The 12,935-nt window shown below is 41.1% G+C and overlaps 1 protein-coding gene across 32 annotated transcripts in view; it reads left to right on the top strand.

Annotated features, from left to right (window-relative positions):
• NEBL (nebulette) overlaps positions 1 to 12,935 on the top strand; it is a 455,293-nt gene that overhangs the window by 348,960 nt on the left and 93,398 nt on the right. For 15 of the 32 annotated variants that reach the window (XR_013635418.1, XM_078851808.1, XM_078851807.1 and 12 more), the window contains 8 exons: positions 1,486 to 1,596; positions 6,827 to 6,937; positions 7,079 to 7,189; positions 8,854 to 8,964; positions 9,622 to 9,732; positions 10,935 to 11,045; positions 11,672 to 11,776; positions 12,693 to 12,785. The exons of 13 other annotated variants lie outside the window; for them this stretch is intronic. Coding sequence is in view for 18 of the 19 variants with exons in the window: in XM_078851808.1 (XP_078707934.1) it covers positions 1,486 to 1,596; positions 6,827 to 6,937; positions 7,079 to 7,189; positions 8,854 to 8,964; positions 9,622 to 9,732; positions 10,935 to 11,045; positions 11,672 to 11,776; positions 12,693 to 12,785 (864 nt within the window). In the remaining variant the exon portion in view is untranslated. The remainder of the gene's footprint in view (positions 1 to 1,485; positions 1,597 to 6,826; positions 6,938 to 7,078; positions 7,190 to 8,853; positions 8,965 to 9,621; positions 9,733 to 10,934; positions 11,046 to 11,671; positions 11,777 to 12,692; positions 12,786 to 12,935) is intronic. 4 more of the 32 variants (XM_078851817.1, XM_078851819.1, XM_078851809.1 and 1 more) reach the window with 3 other exon arrangements.

The raw sequence follows: 12,935 nt of genomic DNA, 5'->3' as shown, positions 1-12,935 counted from the left end.
ACCTATTTCGACCCAGAGACTTTCAAAATGGATTTCTGATTGTATCCGACTCTGTTATCAGAGACGGAAAGTTATGCCTCCAGCAGACATCAGAACTCACTCCACTAGATCGATGGCTACCTCCGTGGCTTTTCTACACAAAGTTCCCCTGACTGACATCTGTAAAGCAGCCACTTGGTCTTCTGAACACACTTTTGTTAAGCACTAAGTCCTTAGTCAAGGCCCTCTCTCGGATACACGATTAGGCAGAGCTGTTTTATCTACTGCATTTCTACCCAATCTGAAGTCCCTACCTCCTTGAGAGACACTTGCTTTAAGTCATCTAGAGTGGAGCACCCACAGGGACAGCTCTCAAAGAAGAAGAGGAGGTTACTCACCCTGTGCAGTAACTGATGTTCTTCGAGATGAGTGTCCCTGTGATTGCTCCACTACCCACCCTCCTCCCCTCTACTTCGGAGTTGGGGTAGCCTCCGTTATAGAGAAGGAAGTGAGGAGACCGACTGCGCACACGTACTGTTGAGGTACACTCAGAGCAGGGGGGCAAGCTCTGTGCGTGCGCGACTGGTACAAGTACTGCTGTAAAAATCTCTGAGCGAAGGCGTAGGGACGCACCAACACCTAGAGTGGAGCACCCACAGGGACACTCATCTCGAAGAATGTCAGTTACTGCGCAGGGTGAGTAACCTCCTCATCTGTGCTCATACTGGAAAAGTATATGAGGAAAGGTGGGCATGGTAAGTGTGTTTCTGGTTTATAAATCCAGGATGGGTAGAAGTAAGGTGGGTGTTTGGACTTTAAATGCCAATTTCATGGCTTTCCTGTTTTATTAATGTAGTTTTAAAGAAAAATATACTATCTTGATACTTCCTTAACAGGTTACTTTGTCCACATACATCTCCTCTGCTCTGTCCTACCTGCTTCCAAAACTCTTCAGTTTATCCAAAATGCTGCTGAAAATTCTCTTTCCCCTGTGGCTTTGGCCATGTTACTTCCCTAGTCAAATCCTTCACTAGGTTTTACTCTGTATCAAGTTCTTGGTCCTTGTCCTCATGTTTAAGAGTCCTACACAGTTTCAGTCCTGTTTACCTTTCTGGTCTCATTTGCTCCAGACTTCCCTCCTGTCTGGACACCCCTCATTGGTGGCATTCAGTCACATTTTTCTTCATACTTTCTTCCATCATGTCCAGGTGATTTTTTCCTGTCAAAACCCCCTTACCATAGTCCAATTCTTTCTCAAAGTGCATTTCTTCTGTGAGGCCATTTAGTGCTGACCCAACTAGTAATAGATGTATAAATAATCATTGTTGTTTAAAAAACCTCCAACCCTAATACAGTCCACTTAACTTGACCACTAACTTACAGAGTGTCTTATTTATATTTGAATTTGCAGTTTGTGTCTAATTTAGAATGTACTCTCAGCAATATGTCTATATATGCATGTGCATATAATGGCATGCATTAGTAACTGTTGTTCTGTTTCAACAGAAAGCGTATCGCAAAGATTTTGAAGAAGGGCTTAAAGGAAAGGCATCACTGGATTTAGACAAGACCCCAGAATTCTTGCATGTACAACATGTCACCAATCTTTTGAAAGGGGTAAAGCAGGTTTTTGTTTTGTTTCTTTGTTATCCTGTAAAAGAGCGATAAACAGACTAGCTACAAGCGAATGAGTCATGAACAATTTATGTTAATATTTAGCTGGATAAGAATGTGACTTCATGGATAGAAATCCAGAATCTCAGTGCATCATTGAATTATTAAAACTGCCACTTCCCAACATACTTTAGTTATGTAGTCCACGTGATTTTATATCTGACCAATTCAGATTATTGCAACGTGTAATTATTATATATTCGAGATAGTGTTCTCAACAGTATCAATACTTTCTAAAGAATCCTGTATGAATTTAAAAATTCTAGCATACCCGAGCCAAGAAATTGAGTGTTAAATGTAAGCGAGACTTGAATGAGCTCTCCCCCTGACCTCTAGTGATGAGTTGGGGGAAAAGACTTTAGGAGCAGACCCTGTCTGCATAGACATACCTACTCTGCCTAGGTACCAAGCAGGTGGAATTGCTTTGCCAAAATGATACATTCTGGTAGGCTTTGGGTTACAAATCACTCTAGAATTTGAATGCAGGGGTAATGAAATGTTGTTATAATTATTGTACAAGTAAAGGGCAGCAGACCTGTGCTTGGTGTGCCTTAAACTGAACCTCACTTGCTAAACGGGGTAAGGATGCCATATACCATTGAGGATGAGAGTGGGTGAGAACAGGAGTTTCAACCTGGTGGTGTGGACTTTGCATAAAGAGTCCTAGACACCATTTCACCTGCCCCTCTCCAGCATCTGAAGACAGAGCTGATTAGACTCAATTGAGAGTCCTTGTGTCTGGTTGGTGATTCCTGGAGCTGACATCACTACTGAGTAGGTCTGGGGCTACGCCTTAGATACTGTGTGGGAACAGTGTTACACAGAAAGACAACACAGAAACTGCACTGGCAGTGAGGTTTCTCACTACCTGCTGAAATCACTGAGAGCTGAGTTAAGTGGTGGATCCTCAGAACGTGAGATCACAGAGAATGGAACAGAGAGACAGTGGTCAGCGGTGGCAGAGAGACAGTGGCAGCTGTGAGCCAGTTGGGGAGGGGGGCAACAGCAGAGGCATTGCTTAACACCTGAGAATGCACCCCACACTCTGGGTCTTCACTAACCAAGGACAGCCATCTGCGAGTGGGCAGCAGAGGGAGGGAGTGGTGTGTTAAGGAACATCAATTTGTTGGACTTTTACACCTCAAGGTGATAAACTGAGGCAAAAGACACTGCCTAATGCACTGTGTGGTGGGTTTTTGCCTATGGTCACATAGTTTTGAATTGTGGTTGTGATGTTTTCCAAAATTAATACTGGGTCCCTTTACCCTTTTAATACAAGTTTTATTTTGTTGTACACGACTCAGTGCTTGCGAGTGGGGAGGTATTGCCTCTTAGAGGTGCCCAGGGGCGATGTTTAGTTTTCCCGGATTACTGGGTGGGAGCTCAAGCCAGTTCTATTTTGTATTGTTAAGAGGAACCCCTAGATATTAAACCCGGCCCTTGTTGTTCCCAACTCCTCCTGACAAAAGGGTTACATAAATGCATTCTTTGTGAAGGCTCCAGGTCTCTGGAACTTGCTCCCTGCTACGGTCTGAAATAGCCCAGATCTGGTGACCTTCTGGGCATGCTACAATAAAAGTCTGTTTGATAGGATTTTGGAAAGGGCTGAAGATACACTTCTCAGAATGACAGGTTTCAGAGTAGCAGCCGTGTTAGTCTGTATTCGCAAAAAGAAAAGGAGGACTTGTGGCACCTTAGAGACTAACAAATTTATTTGAGCATAAGATTTCGTGAGCTACCGCTCACTTCATCTTCATTTCACTTCACTTCTCAGAATGGTTTGGGTAGCTGACAGGCTGGCAGAATTCCCTTTGAATAATTGTTTTAATGCTGTTGAAGTTCTGTTCCAGTTTTAATTATGCATTAGGGTACCAAGAGCTTTGCATAGCTGGCTTTTTAATATTACTTAAATCAAAATAATTGTTATATCCAACACACATGAAGGGAGCAAAGTAAAGCAAATAAAAATCCATAATATGGCTCTGACCAATAAATGACATGGTCTGCGTTATGCATTTCTTGTAAGAAGCTGCCCAATCATTTTCCTTATCACAGCTGTTGCTTTAATATTTGTCTGACTTTCTTCATGTACCATTTCTGAAAGATTAATATGAAATAGTAAATTAAATCTTCCCTCTCAAATAGGAGATTTCTTCTGATATGTTGTAGAAATAAGGGTTTAGGATACCTCTAAAGAGAATTTCTGTGTGGATGCTGTAACATTTTTTTCACGGCTCAAAATCTTCCTACCAAAAGTCCATTCCCTTCTATAATTAGACAGCTTTGTTTTCATATCAGGACAGAGTATTAATTCAGATAAATTCCATATACTGAACATATTCATTTGTCCAGATCAGGGGCGGGTAAACTTTTTGGCCTGAGGGCTGCATTGGGTTTCTGAAATTGTATGGAGGGCCAGTTCGGGGAGGCTTTGCCACCCCAAACAGCCAGGCATGGCCCGACCCCTGCCCCATCCATCCACCCCCACTCTCTGTCCCCTGACCGCCCCCGGACCTGCTGCCCCATCCAACCTCCCTCTCCTTCCTGACTGCCCCCCCCAGACCTCTGCCCCATCCAACCACCCCTTCTCCCTGACTGCCCATGGATACCCCACCCCTAACTGCCCCCCACCGCCTCATCCAACCCCCCCCATTCCTGACTGCCCCCCTGGGACCGCTGCCCCATCCACCACCCCCTGTCCCCTGACTGCCCCCCACTGCCCCATCCAACCCCTCCTCCTCTTCCTGACTGCCCCCTGGGACCCCTGTCCCCATTCAACCCTCCTGTTCCCCACCCTCTGACCGCCCTGGCCCCTGACCACCCCCCAAATTCCCCTGCTCTCTATTCAACCCCGCCCCCTTACCGCGCTGCCTGGAGCACCGGTGGCTGGCAGCACGGCTGCTCTAGGACAGGCAGCCGCGCAGCACAGAGCACTGGGTCAGGCCGGGCTCTGCAGCTGCGCTGCCCAGCAAGAGCTTGCAGCCCCACCACCCAGAGCATTGCGCTGGTGGCGCAGTGAGCTGAGGCTGCGGGGGAGGGAAAACAGTAGGGGAGGGGCCGGGGCTAGCTTCCCGGGCCAGGCGCTCGGGCTGGGCAGGACGGTCCCGCGGGCCGTAGTTTGCCCACCTCTGGACCAGATTCATCAGTCTATCAGAATTTTTAATTTCACTTCATGTGTATTTAGGAATAAAAAATGTCAAATCTATCCAATATAATCTACATAAATTTGGATTATAACATAAAAGTGTTTAGATTTGTCATATTAAGAATTAACATTTCTACCCTGTCCATTTAAGCAGAATTGAAGATGCCAAAATTAAAAACATGTTCACCCTTCTACTTTTGAAGGGTTCCTGCTTTGATTTTTTTAAAATAACTGAATAAGTGCATCCCAGATTTTCTATGGGAAAAGAGACAGTCTTATTTGCCTGCAAATTTTCTTAAGAAATCCTGGTCTAAAATAATATGGTGTTGTCAGATAATATTCCTTTACAAACAATTCATCCTCTGGTAAAATGATTTCCTCCCAACAGGTCAAATGCTACTTGAGCTCGGTTCAAGATACAGCTTCCTTTGGCAGCACCATTTTGTGCGCTTACGACACACCATGCTTATTATGTCGGCCTACTCCGCAAGGAAATGTTAGTTTGCATTTTTCCTTAATGGAGAGCATTAAATGATTTCCTATCTTTCACCTTTTAAACTCACCCCTCGCCACCAGAGAAATAATTCTTTGTTTGTCATAGAGAAGGAGAATATGAGCATTAAAGCAACATTTAGGCACAAGTTTGAGTTCCAGATAATGTTATCCCCACATTATCAAAATTCTATTAAAAAAAATAAAAAATCCGATAAGCCAAATTATTAACATTTGTTTGTCAAGATGTGAATTCAGGGATATATTGCTTAGTTGTTATGTAAAGGTTCTTATTATGCTTTAAGGAAACACCATGGTTTAAGCAAGTAAGAGAAATCAAAGTTATTTCATGTCTTAAATAGGCAGTAAATTCTTCATTCATTCTGGAATACTTCATTTCTTAAAAAAGGCAATAAAACAATGTGTTTGCTCAGTTGCAGTCTCTTCTGTTGGTGTCTCCTTGTGGAGAGCACTCAGCAGAGATTACATCTATTATTACAGTGAGACCCGCTTTCTGTAGAAACAACTACTTTGGGAGAGAGAGAGAATTTAATTATTCCCCATATTAATGGGAGGATCTTCCTGATTATCATAGATGATCCTGATAATTCACTGATGTTAAAGGGAAGCTTCTTTAATGATAGGTGTGTCCTCTTTTATTTGCCTTAAATACAGGGCTTATAAAAGGAGAAAGCATTTTGCTAAATTCTGTGAAATTCAGTAAATAAAGGAAGAAGCCAGTTGAAAAATATTTGCCTAAAATCTCAGTACTGTATGTCTTTTAACCCACTCACTCTTTTTAAAAGGGAGTTCAGAGAGCGTAAGTAAAAACCTTAAATTTGGATTAAAGCATCTCTTTGCTGCACCCTCATCAGTTCACATCTTTCATCTGGGAATACAGGAGAGGATGGAGAACCAGCTGGCCACAGCAGCCTTTGCTGTGCTTTTAATTTTACATAGAGTACCTGGATACTATGGCGATAGTAGTTGCTAAATGCTGATAGATACTATCTCAGTGCAGTGTCTGAGGGAAATTGAAGTCAGATGGTGGGAGTATTGTGGAACATAATTTATCAGATAGGCAGGTTACCAGCTCTTACTATAGTTATTTAGGGCATCTATCCTAATTGTGATGCCATTAGTAGAATGGAGCTGAAAATGTAGCTTGCTAGCCACCAATCTATCAAAGCTGCCGTCCACAGGAAAGCCCACAAAGCAAGGGTCATTGCAATTAATACATATGAAGATCTACAATCCAAGGCCCTTATACAGATGAGGTAGTACTGTATAGGGGTGGAATGTTTTTCAAGAGCACACAGCAAAAGACAAGGCTAAATTTAAAACCTTTTTCACTTTCACAACATACCTTTTGATTTGATAATTTCCAGTTATGTTTTAACTAGGATAAATGTACTTCAGCTAATTCATATTTCATAGAAAATTTCAAAGAAAAGCTTCAAGTACTTATTAAGAGGCATATCTTTTTAAGATCTTGCACACACAATTAAAGTGGAGATTTTTTTTTAAAATCCTTAGAAAGAGTATAGAAAAGATTTGGAAGAAGGGATGAAAGGAAAAGGACTGACAGTGTTTGAAGATACTCCGGATTTGATTAGAGTGAAAAATGCAGCCCAGATACTGAATGAGGTATGTTTTGCTAGTGAAGGTTGTTACTGTAGAGAAAAGTTCAATCTTTACAGTGCACGCTTGGGAAAATATTCTAAGTTTTTGCATAATTTAAATGGAAATACTGTATATATTTAAACTGGTGGAACCTATATTTTGCAGAAAGAATATAGAAAAGATCTGGAAAATGAAATAAAGGGGAAAGGAATGACACTGACTCCAGATATCCCTGACATTCAGAGAGCAAAAAGAGCATCTGAAATTGTTAGTGAGGTTAGTGGATAAAGCATTTTAAAATATTGGGGTTTTTCTCAGTTTATTGGTTGCTTCAGTTAGTGAAAACTAACTAGTCTCTGCTCTATTGAAAAGAAAGATGAATATGGTTTAATGGGCTTTTAAAGAAACACTTGCTGAAGATTTAAAAAAAATCTTGTATATTAAACATTCCATTTTTTGGAAATGGATATTGGTGCATATTGGCAAACATCTTGCAATTTACATTTATATAAATGATTAAATATATATTTGTGAAAGCTTCTTCCCAAATGCAAAGCTGTTGCTGAAGGACCATTGTTGCTTGGACCTTGAACCTGCAATTTATTCTATGCTCATGGATCGTGAAGGGGTCTGCCTGCACAGAGCACATTTCAGGATCTGGGCCTTCATGCTTACAGTGCTGGCCCAAGTGCACATGGCAGTTCCCTAACACCAAATTCTGGGCTTACCACCAGATCATGTACATTTAAATCCACTTGAAGCCCTGCTTCTGTCGATGGCCTCCTGGGAAATGGAACATCTGTTGTGACCAGAGTGAGTGTAGGTGCATAGGGCCTGCCCTGCTTGCTTCAAGTTAATGAGGATACACATAACACCCAGTACTGTCCTTCTCTCAGTCTTTTACAAAGGGGAATCCAAGAAGAAACCTCTCCCAGTCCATCTTCAACAGGAGAGGAAAAGCAACCTTAACACTTTTTACAGGTTATCTTGTCCTTTCTGAAAAAAAGCATGGGGTGGGAAATGGGGTATGTTACCACTAGGCTGATCAATTTCTTCCAAGGAAAAAGAGATCGAGAAGTGAAAGCCTTTTAGCCTAGGCTCTTGGTGCCCTACAATATAAGAGATGAACACTTTTTAATTAATTGAGCCATAAAACTTGGGCAAGAAAAGAAAGAAAATGTATTTATTTTTGAGCTGACTATGTTTTCAGTAGGTAAAAGGACACCAAAATAGAAAGGAGTGCTCAGTATGGCAATAATGTAAATAGGAATAGCTAAGAGCATAACTTATTTGCTGCTTTTATCAAACAGTAGAACTGAAACCATTATATGCAGTGTCTCAATATTTTAATTGCATTTGCTTATGAATGAGGGATGTGTATTCTTTGGGTGTGATGAAGATGAAATAGTCATTGCCATTTATGATTACCAGATATTTATAATTTATAGAATTGAAAAACCAAAGATCATGTATGTAAGTATTGCCATTTGTCTAATGGGTGTGTTTCAGCAAACACCTTATATCAAATTAGTAAATTACAACTTTCTTGCTACAAGAGCTCACTGGAAACACCTCTGTACCTCATTAAATTTCTACCACAGACCTTTCATATATAAATTATTTTCTTAAAGGCAGATTATACTTCTGTTGGGAAGACACCACACACAGCTTGGTACATTAGATTCCACAGAGTTTGTAAAAATTCTTTGGAAGATAGTCACTGCTATTTATATGTCTTGATTTTCAGACCATATTTTTATGGCTGCAGTTTTTAACTTGTGGTGAAATAGCTCCCAAAATTTTGCTCCTACAGTTTGGTTTCCTGGCAGTACATTTCAAGCTTAAGGTTGTGTCTACAAAAATGGAGATCTAGTTTGAAAATCTGGCCCATAACTATGTGGTTATAATACACCTGATTGTCTGAAACTGTATCTTCACAGAAAGAATACAAGAAAGACCTGGAGACTGAAATTAAAGGGAGGGGCATGCAAGTGGGCACAGATACCCCTGAGATACAACGGGCCACGAAAGCTTCTGAAATTGCAAGCCAGGTTAGTATAGTATTTGGTGAAAGCTTTTAATTCAACAGAATATAATAAGCTACCTTTATTAAGAATTCTGCTTTGTGACAGATCAGCACAGTAATGAATCAAATGTGTTAGGTTTCACAAAATTTATGGTCATGAACTGATTAGAGTTCGGAGTGACACATTCCAACTTTTGGGAAAACGTGAGAGTTGCATTAGTTACTAGCATCATCAGCACCATGATCAGGAGCTGCACCTGCTACCTTGACTAGTTTCTGGGCCCTAAAATAGAGCGCTGCTTGTTTGGCTAGGACTAGATGATAAATGGATGCAGAGATAGGGAAAATGCTTAAGGCCCAGCAGCCTTGATCTTGCACAGTCAGAGGAAGTGATTCATATCTACACAGGCCTCCAATCAGGACTATGAAAATAGAAGAGAGAGACTGAGATAAAAGACTGCATGCAATTTTAGATAACTGTATTCTTAAAAGGATGTTTTAAGCTGGCAACAAGTAGAGTATAGATATACTGTAGGTAGACCCCACAGAGCGAATGCTGTTAATATAAAAGCCATTTGGTGTTATAAGGATTCTATTCAACGAAGCCACACAGATGAAAGCAGGATCCATATAAAGCTTTAGCTGTTGTACATCTGAGTATTGCCAATCTTATTCTTCACAGAAAGAATACAAGAAAGACCTAGAAACGGAAATTAAAGGGAAGGGGATGCGAGTGGGCACGGATACCCCTGAGATACAAAGAGCCAAGAAAGCTTCTAAAATTGCAAGCCAGGTGGGTACAGAATGAAACATATACCTTATATTTAAAGTAAAATACAATAAGACTTCTAAATATATGTAACTTTAGCGCCCTTGTGGGCAAGATGGACTCTGCTCTGCAGGCAGCTCTGGCCAAGAGAAGGCATGCACAGGAATGCAGTTGGGAAAGTCCCTTCCACCCCAGGGGCACCTGTTCCAAACCTCCCAGAGTGAACACACCCTCATTTGAAAAGTACAACGAATATAGGAAAGGGAAATATTTATTTACAGAGGGATGAGAGGAGAAAAACAACGGGGGAAATATAGGGTGAGCAGTAAAACAAGGTTGCAATCAACTCAAGGCCCCACAGGCCCAGCGGTAGCACAGTTTGAAAGGGCAGACACCCAGCAATGTGTCTGCACACAGAGTTCAGGAGTCCTGGACAAAGTTCCAGTCCATTGGTGAGTCTTGGGTGCTCCCAGTCATCGTCCGCACCAGTGAACTTTCCTCAACAAACCCCTCTGGTGCCCTCATCTGCCACTCTCTGCAAAGCCACTCAGGGCATCAACCTCCCCTCTTAACTAGCTAACAGCCTCCCTCCTTATTCCCAATGCAAAGTCACAAGCTCCAGTATTCACAGTCCCATGCAGCTCTGGGCAGTAGTGATACTCGGTCTGGCTCCAATTTGTCCTTCTCGGGTGATTCCTCCCTGGCACAGTGCTCCTCCTGGCTCCTTTCCTGGGGTGTCCCCAGTTGGCTGCTCTGACCCTCCCAGGCTTCAGGCAGGCAGGTTCTTGGCTCCTTCTCTCGTGAGGGCCAGCTTTCTGCAGCCCTTCTGTCTGGAGCTCCAGACACACACATGTCATTCTCCCTTCTCTCTCTTTCTCTCTGTTGCTCCCTCTCCCAGAACAGCACTTCCTCCTTCTGGAACAATCAGCACTTCCCCCCCGCCCCGGGAAAAAATGTAAAGGGGCCATGTTCTCTAAACCCCAAAAGGGTTTCTCACACACACACACACACACATATATAAGTCATGTTGAAAGTTGACTGAACTAAGCATAGCTTGCAAAAAACCAACAATTAGATTGCTCACTTACAGCCTATTGTTTGGAATCCAATGAGTGTTACAAGAATAGCTCTGAAGATAGCACACAGATTACAGGAGCTACAGAACCTACACTAAAGGTTAGGAGTATTGTAGATCTCAGAATTATTGAAGTTATGGGCTTTTGCAGAAAGAATACAAGAAAGATCTGGAGACTGAAATTAAAGGGAAGGGGATGCAAGTGGGCACAGATACTCCTGAGATACAACGGGCCAAAAGAGCTTCTGAAATTGCAAGCCAGGTGAGTATAGAATGAAGGTTAATTAAGTGTTTTCATGTCTCATAAGAGTGTGCCCTAGGCACACATTATGCAGTGCATGCTGCATTACCTCTTATTAATTAGAGGAATCCATACTAATATTAAATATATTTACATGTGGAAGCCACAAGTGGAACTAAAGTTTTAGGGCCTGATTTTCATTTACACTAAGTGCTTGTTTACACTTAAAACACTGCAGCTGCACTGCTGTTGTGTTTCAGTGAAGACATTAGCTATGCCCGTGGGAGGGGTTCTCCCATCAGCGTAGGTACTCCACCCTCCAAGAGGTGGAAGCTAGGTCAACAGGAAAATTCTCCTATCCACCTAGAGCTGTCTACACTGGGGGTTAGGTTGGTTTAACTGCATTGCTTAGAGGTGTGGATTTTTCACACCCCCTAAGCGACCTAGTTATATCAACCTAATTTCCTAGAGTAGACTAGGCCTAAGGCTCCTTTACACCACTCTGGCAGGGTAAAGGAGCTGTTAATTGGGATTAAATTGTTTACAATCCTTTTAACGCGCTTTTACGTTATCAGAGTGAATACACATTTTGGATGTTCTAGCCATAAGCAGAGATGATATGCACATGGTAAAATGGTGTTTTTCAGAAAATGTACAAAGATGAAGCAGGGAAGATGCTCTGTAACTACTGTACCGTACCAGATACTCCAGAAATTGAGAGGATTAAGAATACTCAGAAAAACATCAGTTCAGTGAGTAGCAGCAGTTCTGCTTTTAGAAGTGATTTTTCACATATGTTCAGTGTGAAATGAGCTCTCTTGTGTCCTGGCATAAAATGGGAGTATTCAATTAATTGTCCTTCAACCATATGCATAGTTTTGCAATGGCAAAGACCATACCCCTATTTCTTTTAGAAAGAACACCTGTCTTTGCTAGACTTAACACTAATATTTTGAATTACTAAATCATCAGTGCTACCCTCACCAAGACAATTATTTTTAACCTAAGATTTTTTTTTATCAACCCCTGAAGATAGCTTTATTACAAACTGTGTATAAAAAGGAGCAGAAACCTGGAGTGGCACCATTGTAAGTATAAGTTTTGTCATATGGTTGTGGTCTAAAACTAGAAGAAACCCTGTTACAAAATACATTCGACTTAAAAATATTAGTTCAATGGTTTTATGTTACATTGGACAAGAGATGGGATTTTACTTTTTGCTAGATCCAAGTTTTAGTTGAAAGAGGCAACATAAAGCCATGATCTTGCAGATGCTTATTTTTGTGAGTCTTTCCATTGATTTCCATTGAGATTACTTGAACTTAATGTTACATGTGTAAGCATGTGCAGATTCTGGTCTAAAATCTCTTATTATTATTATTATTTAAATTAAAATGATCAATACAAAACCTGTAAGAAATTGAGATCAAAAGGATGATGATAGATTACCTGCCTTATCTGTGGAAGTTAAAAGGTAAAGAAAGATAGCTGACCTTTATTAATGTTAGTGATAATTGAGCTGATCTTTGAAAAATTAAAATATTTGCTTTTCCTGAGTTATAGTCAAACAAGGTTAGAACTTGGAAAATTGCCTCAGTCTTTTTTATGAGAACTGGTGCTTGCATTCATAAGTGGCTCATAATTATTTTTTTCTTTTTGTATATGAAGGTGTTTTATAAGAAGGGAGTAGGCTCTGGCACAGCAGTCAACGAGACTCCTGAGATTGAACGAGTAAAGAAAAATCAGCAGAATATTAGTTCAGTAAGTGTTAGCAACATTATCTGTCCTTCCCCAGAGCAAAGAGTGGTCAATTTTTTTTTCATTTTGTTTATTATAAATATTACCTTTTCCTATCTTTCACCTTATTCAAATGCTACTCCATCAGATTTCCCAGATTTAAGGCTCTACATT

This window comes from Lepidochelys kempii, chromosome 2, assembly GCF_965140285.1.
Source record: "Lepidochelys kempii isolate rLepKem1 chromosome 2, rLepKem1.hap1, whole genome shotgun sequence".
Classification (NCBI taxonomy): Eukaryota; Metazoa; Chordata; order Testudines; family Cheloniidae; genus Lepidochelys; species Lepidochelys kempii.
This window is presented reverse-complemented; position numbering and strand designations above follow the sequence as displayed.